This window comes from Charadrius vociferus, unplaced genomic scaffold, assembly GCF_000708025.1.
Source record: "Charadrius vociferus isolate BGI_N301 unplaced genomic scaffold, ASM70802v2 scaffold358, whole genome shotgun sequence".
Lineage (NCBI taxonomy): Eukaryota > Metazoa > Chordata > Aves > Charadriiformes > Charadriidae > Charadrius > Charadrius vociferus.
Genome location: NW_009649576.1, coordinates 42,449 through 55,576, shown reverse-complemented (window position 1 = coordinate 55,576; position 13,128 = coordinate 42,449). Strand labels below are relative to the sequence as shown.

The 13,128-nt window shown below is 52.6% G+C and overlaps 1 protein-coding gene across 1 annotated transcript in view; it reads left to right on the top strand.

Annotated features, from left to right (window-relative positions):
• Positions 1 to 11,763: 11,763 nt before the first annotated feature.
• ANKRD11 (ankyrin repeat domain 11) overlaps positions 11,764 to 13,128 on the top strand; it is a 40,622-nt gene continuing 39,257 nt past the window's right edge. Inside the window, exon 1 of the mRNA XM_009890329.1 lies at positions 11,764 to 11,850. Within this exon, the coding sequence (XP_009888631.1) occupies positions 11,764 to 11,850 (87 nt within the window). The remainder of the gene's footprint in view (positions 11,851 to 13,128) is intronic.

Sequence of the window (13,128 nt, the reverse complement as noted above, 5' to 3'; positions counted from 1 at the left end):
TCTTCTTCTCCCCCAGGGTCAATAAGCCTGACTTTGATCCCTCACTTCTCCAAATTTTGCTGCCGAGCGTTGTGTTGTCACATTGGACTCCTCAGCCTGGGGGAGGCGGGCGAATCCAGCACGCAGCTGGGAGACAGACCTTTCTTTTTTAAGGAAGACAAGGAGGCGGCAGAGAATCTGGTTTTCTTCCCCCAACTTGCCACACATATGTTTTGTCTGAACGTTGCCTTTTCGAAGATGCTTGGGCTTCTGGGCGAGCCGCGGTGGGGATATGCGGCGGTGCCGGGGACATCTGCAGAGCCTCACGCTTCCCAACACGGCACGTGTCTGGTCAGCTGCCGAAACGCAGCCCCAGGTACTCTTAACTTGGCTCGTTTTTCAGCGAGTGTTTAAGCAATAGCTTTATAACAAATTGTCTTACAAGAGGCCTCGTGTACACGTTACTTAATTAGGCCCAAAGTCAGGAGGGGCTCTCGTGTTCTTTTGAAGGGTAGGGGCCCATGTCCTTATGGAAACGATCTGTTAAAGCAGGCTCATTTTTACAGCTTTCCATCACTCCCCCTCTGATGACACGTTCAACAATAGCTGTGTAGAGAAAATTGAATTTTCCCTATACAAGAATACACTCGTTTTGGTAAATGCGTTCCTATGTCTTTATATACAATAGATCACCTTCAAAAGCACTGCAATTTGAGAGATGGAGATGGAGGAAGAAGAGAGGAGGGTTGCAGATTTGCGAAGAATTAACCTCGATTTGGTTCTTGGCAAACCAGCAGCAGGGTTGTGTTGTGCCCAAACCTTTCCTGCCGTCCCCTGGAAGAGGATGGCCGCTTTATTCTTACGTGTTGATGGCCGGGGTCCTTGGCAGTGTGCTGAGCCAGGCGTGAGCCTCCTGGCATCGGTGCGGTTGTGGGCAGGGACCCTGCCGGCGCCCGCGGCAGCGGAGGCACCGCTTGCTGGACCAGGAATGGGAAAACCGGACGGGGAATTTGGCTTCTGAAACAAGATGAGCAGAAGTGACGAAGGTAACGGGCAAGGTGCTTCTCCCCGTACGCCTGGCAGCCTGCGGCAGAGGGCATGTGGTTTGCTTGGAGAAACTCACGCTTTGTTTTTTTATCTGCGTCGGCTGCAGCACGCAGAGCCCCACGGAAGCCACAGCAAGCTTTTTTCCTGTTGTACAGCTTGTTAAATAGCAGCGTGGCGGTGGTCTGTCGTCAGCAGACGCACAGCTACAGACGGAGAGCTCTGCTTCCAGCTTGGGCTGAAATAATCTGGGAAATCCACTGTTCTTATCAGCGTGTCGGGACTCGGGGAGCCACAGCGTCTTTTTAAGGAGTACGAAAAGTGTGGTGACAGTTTTGCTGGGAGGAGGGAGCGGCGGTGGCTGGGAGGAAGCATTAGCAGTTCAAAAGCGTGTGTGGAGCCAGCTCCGAGAGCAGCACCGTGTGTGGGGCTGCCCTGCAGCCCAAAAATCTGCGCAGCAGACCTTTCGCTCCCTCACCCCTCCCTGCCTGCGCCACCGCACACGCCTTTCAAACCAGCAGAAGCCTTTCCCCCGCCGTAGCCCCGTTGTTGCTCAGCGTTGGCTTCGGGCCGTGCATGCTCCATGCTGCGTGGTGTGTTTGTGAGAAAGGCTTCCCTGTCTGAGCTCTGCCCTGAACCGAAACTTTACATGGCCTAGATTTCCCCCCCCACCCCAAGTTCCTTTCATGCTTACAGACTTCCCAGTTCAGTGTGAGCTATGAATCAATCTTTTCCATATCTTGAGGGGGAATGTCACATGAGCTTGGTGTTTTGCTGGGAGTACAGTGGGTTTGCAGCTGTGATGCTTTGTCCCGCGCTGGGTTTTGGTGGTGGCGGTGGATTTGGCTCCTGCACCTCGTGGTGGACGGCGACGCCTGCAAGTGCTGAAGGTGGGAAGTCTGTCTGCTTACGGCCCTGGGTTTGCTACTGGAGGAGGAAACTCCTTCAGAGCAAAGCTAGCTTAGAAGCCTTAGATATTCTCAGGATGTGGATCTCCTGCTATGGTGTTTTGGGTTTTAGGAGGCCGGTTTTCCAAAGCCGTGTGTGTCAGAAGTCCCGTGCGTGAAGCCTGTGCAGTGTTCTGGCACTGTCAGCGGGAGAGGGGCTGCAGGTCACCAGGTCCACCTCTCTGCTCGAAGGCAGGTTCTTGCCAACACTAGGTCGGGGGGTATTAGCCTTCCTGTGTGTTTCCTGTATTGGGGGGTGAACAAAACTTTGAGTGATGTGTTAATAGAAGGTTTGGAAGGCAAACGTGGCATTTCTAATGTGAGTCCTGTATAACCGAAGTCTTCTGATTAGTTTGGAAAATCAGAGCATCCAAGCTTTCACTCTCTTCCCTTCTTCGCTGGAATTATACTTAATGGTTCTGGGTTTTTTTGGTTTTGTGGGTTTTTTAAAATGTCCATCTCTATTTGGTTCTTGCTGTGTCATTTAAGTACGGCAAACAAATACCAGTTTTGCTGCAAAGTGGTTTGTTTATAGGTAGAATACCGGTCTCAAACCCACTGGCCTTAGTTGAAAAGGAGAAAGAGGCAGATAGCCAAAATGAAACTCCTGGATTCGCAGGCTCCAAGGAAGAGTAAAATCAGTGAAGTTGTGTTTGCTTTTTCCCCAAAGCCTAATGCCTTCAGGGCCTCTGCCTGGAAAGTGCTGATGTGTGAGATTTGTTCTGTCGCCTCGTACTTGCTCCTAAATTCACCAAAATATTCCTGAGGTTCCCACGCTTGGAGGAAGCTTTGCGTGTTTGCAGTGGGCACGAGGATGCTGAGACAGGGAGGGGGAAACCGGGAAGAATTGTGCAAGAGGGGAGGAAGAGAAATGTTTTGCTGAGATTACCATGGTCTTTCATGCTCACAACTGGGAGAAGATGTTACTTGGCTGTTGCGACATCGTGGACTGAACGTGAGTTTAAACATGGACATCCTGAAGCATTTGTTCAAATCTGCCAAGGCTCCAGCGGGCTTCTCATGAGGGTGTAGCTGCTGCGTGTAGCCCACGCTGCGCAAGGCTGGTCGTAGCAGACCCCCGAGCTGAAGGTCTCCTCGGCTTGAAGGCTTCTGTTCCAGTGGCTGTGGCACCTTTTGCAAAATATTTTTGGTTTCTTTATTTCTCATGTCATTAACGTGCTTGGTCATCGTCTCCTCTGGGGTTTAAGGGCTTGTTCGAGTCATGCAGGTTTTTTGTAGTAAAAGCTGGTCTTCGTCTGAAGCGTGTAACGCAGAAAATTGGGTGGCACTGGAGCGGAAGTCTCATTTTGGGGTTTTACTGCAGTGTGTATGCACATTATATATGTGTGTGTATTTTTCTGTGCACGTACATAAGTATCTACAGAAATACACATGAGGAATATGTAGTATTTATTTAATTAAAGCAGCCCAAACTCACAGGACTGGCTCTCAGTTCGCTGGTGGCATCTGCCTGCTGTGCCCCGGCCCAGCTGCGTTACGTCAGTGCAGATACCGAGTTCCCGGCGGCGAAGAAGGCACAAAGTTATTGGTGATTTAGGCGTGTAATGGAGATGCCTGTGCCAACTTAGACGGCTGAAAATAAGCACAAATGCATTCCACTTTCTGTTGCCTTCCTGAGCCTTCCCTTTCTGCAGCTAAGCAGCAGATGGGGCTTGCAGGAGCCGACACGAGCTTTCTGTAGGAACGGTGTTCACCCCGCAGCCTCCCCTTGGGAGAAGTCACTGATGCCAGGAATGGGAAGATGGAAAGTGCACAGGTGGGGAGCGCGGAGGAGCCTCAGCCCGGCCGAGGACGGAGCGGAGCGTGCCAGCAGACCCTGCCAGCCTCTCGCGCCTGGGTCCCCGGGCTGCCGCCGGGACGGTGGGGTAGGTGACGCAGCTCGCTGCCAGGGCACTGTCGGTCGCTGCTGCTTCATCTGTTGCCCTTTCATTCGCTGAGATTTAGTCGGCATCAAATCAAGGACAGCAATGGTCAGGAATTGTCTGCGCTAACACGTTTCACCATCTTGAAAATCGGGCCCAGCTCGTTTTTGGGGCTTGGCTGATGTTCATCAAACCCTTGAGCTGCACTTCAGCAGAGCAAACCGCAGCGAACCACAGCCGGAGCTCCCTGCTGGGCACGGGGGGGGGGCAGAGCCTGGCTCCCCAGACCATCCTGGGAATGGAACGGATTGTGCAGATTTGTGTTGTTCAAATTTTTGCCAGAATAAAGCAGCCCTGGGGAATCCCCATCTTTCCCTGCTGGGTGGGACCTCCAGGACAGGTTCTGAGCATGTTGGGTGAAGCGTGCGTGCCGAGGAGGCTCGCCCCCTCGTGTCGCGGTCGGCAAAGGCTTTGTGCGCCTCGTACCTCTCAGCACATGCATTTCTTCCCTGTTTTCTCTGCAGGGTAGTTTGGGCTGTGCTTTTTCCTCTTAAATGCATGTGACATGCAATACACTGTGCAGTCTGCTTAAAGGTAGCATTGCCCATCACGCTGTAGTGTCACAGCATCGCTTTGTGTAAGTCCTTGGGATGTACTTAATTAGGGAAATATTTTTCCTCCCATATGCAGCAGCAGTGGGAATATGCCAGTGGAGTTCATCACTGTTTTAAGGAGGTTGATGTGCAAGAAGTCTGGTAGATGATTGCGTTGGCAGACGTGGTTACAGCTTTCCCCTGGTTGAAGCCTGATGGGTTTCCGTATGAAGCAGAGAGAAGATGGGCGAAGCGCGGAGTCCTCCCTCTCTGGCAGGTTTTGGTCTGAGCCGGCGATCTGGAGCCATCCTGCAATTCCACCGAGAGGGCAACAGTGTTGTAATCGGCTCTTCCACTCTGACTAATAGTGGTGCAGCAGGGCTGTACGCTGCTCCAGCCTTCCTGTAACACGCCGGCTGCTCCAAAGGTTTCCTCATCGCAGCTGATCCCGCTCCCAGACCGCAGCTCGGAGAACCGACTGAAACAACAGTTTTGTAACCTTGGCCAGAAACCAGATAATCAGCAGCATCCAGAAATGTAGCAATATCAAGAGGCAGCTGCATATAGATAATTGAGGGAAGGGTTTGTGGGAAAAACTGCTCCCGGAGAAACCACACAGGCAGCGTGGTTGTGCGTGGTTTCAGGGTGCTGTCAGGGCTCGCTTTTATTTCGGCCTTCGTGTGTCCCGAGAACGGTCCCAGCTGGAGTGTTCTGAATCACAGGGTAGTTGGGCAGAAATTTCCAAATATAATCCTGTGAAATAGTCACACTTAGTGTAGTAGAAAAACCTGGAGTTGTCGTTATAATTGGAGACCATTGCCTGCCCTTCAGATGCTGGGGCGGGAAATGGCACTCGCAGGTTACGTGCGTAGGGGTTGTGGTTTAAACGTAACCCGTTAGCAGGGATGGTTTCGTGTAGCGAGTCATCGCCGGAGAACCATTGAGGAGTTGGACTTTCACAGTGCCCGGTGAGGTCTTGAGCATCATCTTGACTGTGGTTCTCGAAGACGTGGGTGCGTGTCCACGTGCACAAACCGCTCAGCAGGCTGAGCTTCTCCGTTGCGTTATTTTCTGCAGGTCCTAACAAACACCGGGAAGGGGCGTCTTTTTCCCTATTGATTGAAATACTAATAGCTGCTTTAATTCGTGTTACTAAGTCCACTTGGCTGGCGCGTATTTGAGAAAGCAAGCAAGCCTTGCCCGAGCCCCATGCAAATACATCCAGATGGGAGTAGTTACAGGCATATCAGGAGGTCAGGAAGCACTGTGGGTTAAGGTGAAATAAATATTTGAGAAAGGCGGAAGAAAGGACTGTTGTTGTGGGCACCAGCAGGTACTAATTTTGAGAACAGGACAGGAGTAGCCATGCAAAGAGGTGAAGAAAGATGTTTCGATCTCTAAGAACTCCTGATAAGGAGCGACATCCGCCTTCAAAAGTCAAGAACAAAAAGATAGCATGTTCCCCAGGGGAAAGAAAGAAGTTGTTGAGTTGAAGGTGAGGGCATGACGGAGCTGTGAAACTGGGGTGACCCCATATGTGACAGCAGGCAAGCGTGCTTTCCGACTGGTTGCATTCAGAGCAGGGAAACGCGGAGATCTCTCCATTTCCCTTGTTTTGGTAATGGCTGTAAGAATTAGCACCTCGTGCTGCACTATCTTATTAATAGCTAATCTTTGTGATTGCCCGTTGTAAGGCTGCTGAATGAAACGCACCTGTGTTTGCATTGCGGGCTTGCGGGCCTCCTGCTGCTCTTGGGCTTGTGTACCCATGGTGGAAAAAGATGGACTTTACTCTTCCGGAGCCAAGCTGGAACACAAAGAACCATTATTCCTTGTTCCTCAAAGCGCAGGTCCTGCCGGTGCGCCCAGGCGATTCTAGGTACTCATTGTGGTTGTGTCAGCCTGACAGGTAAAGGAAAAGCTGGAGAAGAGCAGGTCTTTGATGCTGAGAGCATGTCGGTGACACAGCACTAGACAGGATGCACATGGGCAGTGCTGGGTTGGAGTGACGGTGGCTTTTTTGAACACGCGACCTGTTAGTGATGTACACTGTGATTTTAGTGCCGACTCAGCAGGTCCCACCCTGCTGCACAGCTCGGAGATGGTCTTTGCTGGGTGACAAACGTCTCAGTAAAGGTACCAGCAGGGTGATGGAGAAGGGCACGGCTCAGCATGTTGAAAGACGTTAACTTCTGGTTTTCTCCCTATGCTTTCCAGTGCTGGGCATGAGGGATCAAATTTTGGATGTGATCTGTGTGAGTGGTTACTTTAAGGCAATTTTCAAAGATTTGAGGACACCTGTTCTTCTGGGATAAAGCCCTCAAAAGGAGCCTGGGGTTTTAAAATTTTCATGTTTCCGTGGGACTTGTTCATATTCCAACCTTTTCAGACCAAACAAATGTGTTGGATTTGTGCAAATAACGTCTGCGCCTCTAATTACCATCCTTGCACTCGAGTTTTTTGTAGCGGGTAAGAGCCTCCAGCCAGCTTTCTTCTTATTGTCTGGCATTTAAAGAAGTCTGCACAATCTTTTTTCCTCCAAGCTGGCAGGGTATGGGCAGGCTCCAATGCACAGATCTTGGGCATGAGCTCATTTGTTGTGGCTTCAGATAGCGATGGCAGGAGCCCGGCTGGTCTGCACGCAGCGGGGTGAGAGCCTGTGCCGGGAGCTGCAGGATGGCAGGGTTGGAGGGACGGGACGGGATGGGATGGGATGGGACGGGACAGGACGGGCAGGCTGTGGTGCCGGCAGAGCTAAGGAGAGCTGTCGTTCCGCCTCAGATGTACATCTGAAAGCATTTGAGGACTTCAGCGTTGTTTGCATTTTCTTGTGTCACAGATGTTGAAGGCAGGAGGGGTTGGGGTTGGGTTGGGACCCTGGGGATAGGGTCTGTTGGGTTTGTTAAGGAGGAATCTCCTCTCCTGTCCAGCGTGCTGGCATCGGTGCTGAGAGCGGGCTCTAGCTGTGTACATCTGTGCCCATCCCGATTTGCCCGTCACCTTCGCCAGGAGCCCAGTCCTTGCTAATGGGTGCGACTGGTCCCGTGCTGCCGCCCAGCCAGCCCAGCGGGGCTGAGCATGGAGCCGGCAGTGCTCTCCTCCTCCTCCTCTTCCTCCTCCACCTCCTTCTCCTCCTCCTTCTCCTTCTCTTCCTCCTCCTCCAGCTCGGAGGGACCGATGACATCCCCCCCTTCCCTTCCCAACCCTTTTGGGACCGTTGCCTTTTGAGGTCCTCCCCGGAAATGTTTGGTTTCAGTGTGTGGCTTTGGCTTGGCCTCCCCTGGGCGAAATAAAAACCATTTTTGACTGGTTCCTCGCCCCAGCAAAGGGAGAGGAGAGGAGGGAGGGCAGCTGGCTCTGCAGAGCCCTCCCGTTCCCAGCCAGCCTCGCTCAGCACAGCTTCAGCCCTGCTCCTGGTCGTGCTCCCGACAGTCCTGTTTCTCCACACTCCGGGATGGTGCTCCGGGTTCTCCGGGGTCCCGTAGGGGCCTTGACCCCCGTGTCTGCCAGCCCCTGTCACGGGGGGAGGCAGCGGCCAGGAGGAGCAGGCAGGGCTGCCCTTCTCCCTGCTGCGCAGGGTGACCAGGCTGGCTCTCATCTCCACTTTTCCAGCTCTCTCTCCCTGCAGGCAAAGTCGTGTGCACGATATTCCAGCACCTGGGACCGCTGGCTGGAGCCGACCATCCCAAACCGGCGGGAGCTGCCGTGTCCAGGCTGGCCGAGTCCCAAGGGCGGACTCCCCCTCTCCGTAGCTCTTTCCCAGGGGAGAAGCGTGGGATCCGTGCCTTGCCGGCTGCGGGGGCCTGCTGCCGGCCGGGCCGAGGGGCCGGCGTGGCGTGCGTGGGGATGGCGGCGCGCGCAGCCGGGGCTGGCCGCCGGCCAGAGGTAAACAGCTCCTTTGTTTTCCCGGAGAAGTGCGAGGGATTATATTCTGTTGAGCTCACTCGGTCTCCCACTTCTTATTGTGCGGCAGCCGTGTAATCATCTAGTTCAAGGAGCTTAGTTAATTGTTTACAAAATAGGAAGGGTGATGATTGTCTCCTGGTAGGGAGGTGAGGTTGAGAGGGGTGTTGTGGCCAAGGGGGTGGCTTGTCCGGCTCCCAGATTAGGAAGTATTGAAGCCAACTTGTAATTCCGCAGCCGTAGATTTACCACTTCGAAATGCTCCGCCATCCCTCCCGCGAGCCGGGGATCGCTCTTCCAAACCGGGAATTTGTACCTCCCCTCTGACTCTTATTAAACGTGCTTAAAAATGAAAGGAAGACTGCGAACGTTGTTGGTAATTGTTGTGCAAATGTAATACTCCCTCCAAGCTGTTAAACAGGCCAGTGCTCTGTTTACATGGAGAGGCAGCCAGCTTTCCAAGTGTAATGAGTCAGCTAGATGAACAGAAGGGGTGCAGAATTAATCTGGCATCCGTCTGGCCTTTTCTCAGTTAAACAGGTTTTCGAAGCTCCACGTGAATAGGTACCTATCCCGGTTAAAAACAGCCACAAAGACGTCGGGAGTGGGCAGAATTTTTTTTTTCGAGAATAAATTGACAGCGTCCAGGCTGCGAAACGGTTTTCCAAAGGCACTGAAAACGATGTGGTTTTAATTTTTTGGCTGTTCACGGTCGGGAGCAGAGCGTGCCCTGGTCCCAGCCGTGCTGGTCCCTGCGCTCATGACCGGCAAAAGTGAAGCTGCTTGTTTTTAATATCCTTTGCAAAGTGCAAATAAATTTTTGTTGCCTGGTGTGTCATCTGAATTTTCACTTCTTAGATTTGCAGTGAATATTGAAGTGAATCTGTTCGAGTGGCCAAATCTGTGTTCTCCACACTGACCCAGTGCTCCTGCCAGCTCCTGCCTCCTCCCAGGCACATGCTCGTTTCTCCCTTATCTGCACCTTAAAAAGCACCAGTAGGTGAAACCGAGGGGAAAAAATTCTTAAACTGTACAAATTGGTTAATGACGGCTGTCGGAGTGAGGTTCCTGAGGCTGTAAATGGCTGAAGCTGCTTCCAGAGGAAGCAATTGCAGCGCCTGGGACCCCGTCGATGTGCAACATCGAGGGGACACCTCGGGCTCCGGAGCGATGCCTTCGGTGGAGCATCACCAGCGCCCGGAGAGCCACGCTGCTGTGAATCGTGACATCTTGTTAGGCGGTGAACCCCTGGCTATGTGTAGGAGCACTGAGGCCAGGGCTGCTCACTCTTGGCTTCAGGTTTTGCGAGCTCCGGCCTCTCGCTCTGCCGGCGCCGAGCGTGCCCGAGGATGGCTGAGCTGCCTTTTTAAGGTGCTGTTTTCAGTCAGCCCTTGTGGTGCTTGAACTTTGGCACTTGTGCTGGGCTGCAGGCCCTTCAAATGATGAAGAGCAGAAATTTGGAGACTCTAACAGAAGATTTTCTGTTTTCTCTTTATGGACATGCTGGGTCGGTATACTTAATTTTCTGCACTTTCCCCTGTTTTTTTGCTTCCCATCTGCAGTGATGAGGAGGGCTCGTCAGCCTGCTTGTGTCTTTGCCAGTTCAGATCCTTTCCTGCTCTCACATCCAAAAGAAAAGGGCTGGGGGCTCCTGTCTGGGGGTCCCAAAACTAAGCACAGCAGCTTGTCCCTGCATGAGGCAGGGGGACACGAAGAGGCTTCAGTCCCCGAAGCCTCCGTTCCTGAACACGGGTAACCGTCCTCCCGTAGCCCAGGCGGAGGAGCTAGGGCAGAGGATTAGCCGCCTTGGGAAGCACAGTCTCCTGCTGGAAATGCCAGTGCCGGGATGTCTTAGCACTGTCTGTGTGCGATGCTTTGGTCTGGGAATCTGTGCTGCTGCAGGGCTGGGATGGGGCCTCTGAATCACCTTTTTTACAAAAAAAAAAAAATCCCACAAACCAACCCAAAGGGCCCTAAAACCTCTGAAGCGCAAATGAAACATTTAAATGATGAAGGGACTTCCAGAGGACTTCTAAAATACAAGGCTGATGAAAGCACCCCGCCAGTGTTCCTCCAGCCTTTAACCCCGTGTCCTGCCTTGGCCGCCGCAGGTGTGGGGACCCAGTGCCCGGCGAGATGGTGCTGGGCTCTCCTGGTGCTGCCCAGGATGTGGTTCGAGGTCCGTGCTGCTTCGGCCCCCAGCCCCGAGCAGGCGGGAGGGTTTGGCTCCTCTCCTCTCCTCTGTTTTCTTTCTCTCTCCCCGCCCACAGAATTCCCATCTTGTGATGGAGCACTGCGTGACTTTGTTCCTGGACAATTTCCTGCAATTGTAGCTCTGCAGAAACCCAGCCGCTATTATAAGAAGTTAATGGGTGCAATGTGTAGTGTTGTCAGGTGGCAATTAGCTGGGGCAAGAGGTTTCAAATGGTCCCTGTTTATGCCGTTTCAGCGTAAGTACAACGAGACCTTTGCTGTAGGGATTGATGTGGGTCACTTCTCGGAGATATAGTGTTGCACGGATGCTTTTTAGCCTCTGGTCTCGGGAGAGGAGATATTTTTGTTCACCTAAAAAGGCCTTGCCTGCCTTGGCTTCAGCTGGTATTTCTGATCTCTGTTGCAGCTCATGCTTTGCTGTATTTCAGATGTCAGTTGTCTTTTCAGCCCTGTAACCAGGCAACACATGGCAGGAGCAGGGAGCGCTTTGTTATTCTCCAAATTGTCTTACCTAGGCCAAGGCGCGGCGGCAGCGCCGGGGCCGGGCTGAGGAGCCGGTGGCAAACAGCTCCGGGACCGCTGTTCCCCCTTGGCGTTTTCTGGTCTCATCTCATAATGGCAACGTGTACAAAAAGTGTGTTTTTTAAGTAGGTTTATTTTAGTGATGTGTGTGTTGGTCCCGTTGAGTGTCTGGGAATTGAGCCTGACAAACCAGCGGAGCAGGGCTGTCCCTGCCCTAGACACCTACCCGGGAGTCCATCCCCATGGCCCCGCACTCTGAGCAGACCTGTAGCTGCAAGAAGCTTTATGTAGGCTTGCGGTGATGCTGTAGATGAAGAACAGGAGGGATATTGCTCTCTGTTTGGGCATGATCCGTTTTAAGCTATCCCTTGCACATGAAACAAGTCATGTTTGCAGCTGCAGGTCCCAGCTTGCTTCCCGTGCGGAAGGTGGCAGAAGCCAGCAGCAGTTTTGCCCGCTCTGGTCTGCGGTGCGCGGCATTTGGAGGTGCTCTGCCATCCCGGTGTTGCCGTTGAAGAGTTCGGTTGGGGTTTATCCCCATGGGAAGTGTCTTGCCTTTTTTCCCCCTGTGGAAAGATCCTTTTGAGATGTCTAATGTCTCTTTTCCTCTCTTCTAACAGACGGTTGATGATGAGGCGATGGCAGCATAAATGAAGATCAAGTAAGGAAGGCAGAACGATGCCCAAGGGTGGGTGTTCTAAAACACCACAGCCAGAAGATTTCTCTCTCAGCAACGACATGGTGGAGAAACAAACGGGGAAAAAGGTAGCGTGTTTGGTTCACTTGCCTTCCTTTAGGGATGCTGCCCCTTGCGCCTAATGTCTTCAAGCCGCGGCAGTATTGCATGTGGCAGGAGGTTGCCGTGGGCTGTTATCACCGGAATCTAATCTGTGTGTTGGTACTCTGCCAGCTGATGGCGTCCGCTTTATTTCTCAGTGGCTGCAGCACTTCCCGGGAAGTGCTGCGGCTGCATAGACCCAACTCGGCCGAGCAATGGGGGGGATGCTTTGGAAGATTCTCTTCTGCAAGTACTGTGCATTTTTGAGGCTTTATGCAGTAAGCTGTGGAAGGAGCAAGTAATGCAGTGATCTCGCAAGTGCGTGCTGTGCGAGGGAGGAGTTTCTCCTCCTCCTCTGGCTGTAAATGCCGCGTCTGTGTCAGACTGGGCTGGTCTTGCTTCACCCAGAAGTCTGGGCTCTGAGTGTGGCCTGACCAGGACTCAGCGTGTGAGCTGCTCTGCTGAAATTACTGCTTCTGGGGTTTTATTGAAGTATTGAGCTTTTGACTGGGCTTCAAGTGAGGTGCCCGAGATGAAATCTGAGTTTAAAGATAAATAAGTTCATGCTTCTCACCTTCATTCCCAGATTTCTCTGTTTGCTCCAGACTTAAGCTCTGCCTCCTCTCATTCAACTTTTTTTCATCCTTCTCAGTATTGTCAGTTTCCAGCAAATAGTTTTGCAGAGAGCTGTGTACAAACGTTACCTTTAAATAAAAATTAAAAGCTACATCTGCTGTGTTCTGCTATGGAAACAAGTATCAGCCGCTCTCCTTTCACCTCCTTGCTCCAGTTTCTCAGCGTTCCCCCAGGAGTTTCAGCCAGGCCCCAGGAGCTGAAGCTGAGCTTCGCGAGCACCAGTGCTGCCGTGCCTCTTGCTCTGCCGCTTCCCCTGCCGTCCCACCCGTGCTGATGATAGTAACTCCTCTTATGATTGAGATCATATTATTGACAAAATGAGGACAGTGACAAAAAAACAGTGGGGAAAATCCCAGGCAGAAATTTGCTTATCGAGCGCGCTTCTAGCATCTGCCCCGTTCCCCTTTCCGTGTCGCCACGTATGCGCAGGTCCCGTTCGGGAGCGGTGCCGAGAGTGGGAGCGTTGCTCCTGCACGGGCGCTTTGCTGGGAAACGGCGTGGGGCTTCTAGGAGGAGGCACAAAAACAGGGAGCAGGGATGTTGGAGGAGAAAGAGCTGCCCTGTTGCATCGGGAAGATACCAGCGTTTACCCTGGCAAATGAGGCTGAGCCCGGCAGCGCAGGATATGT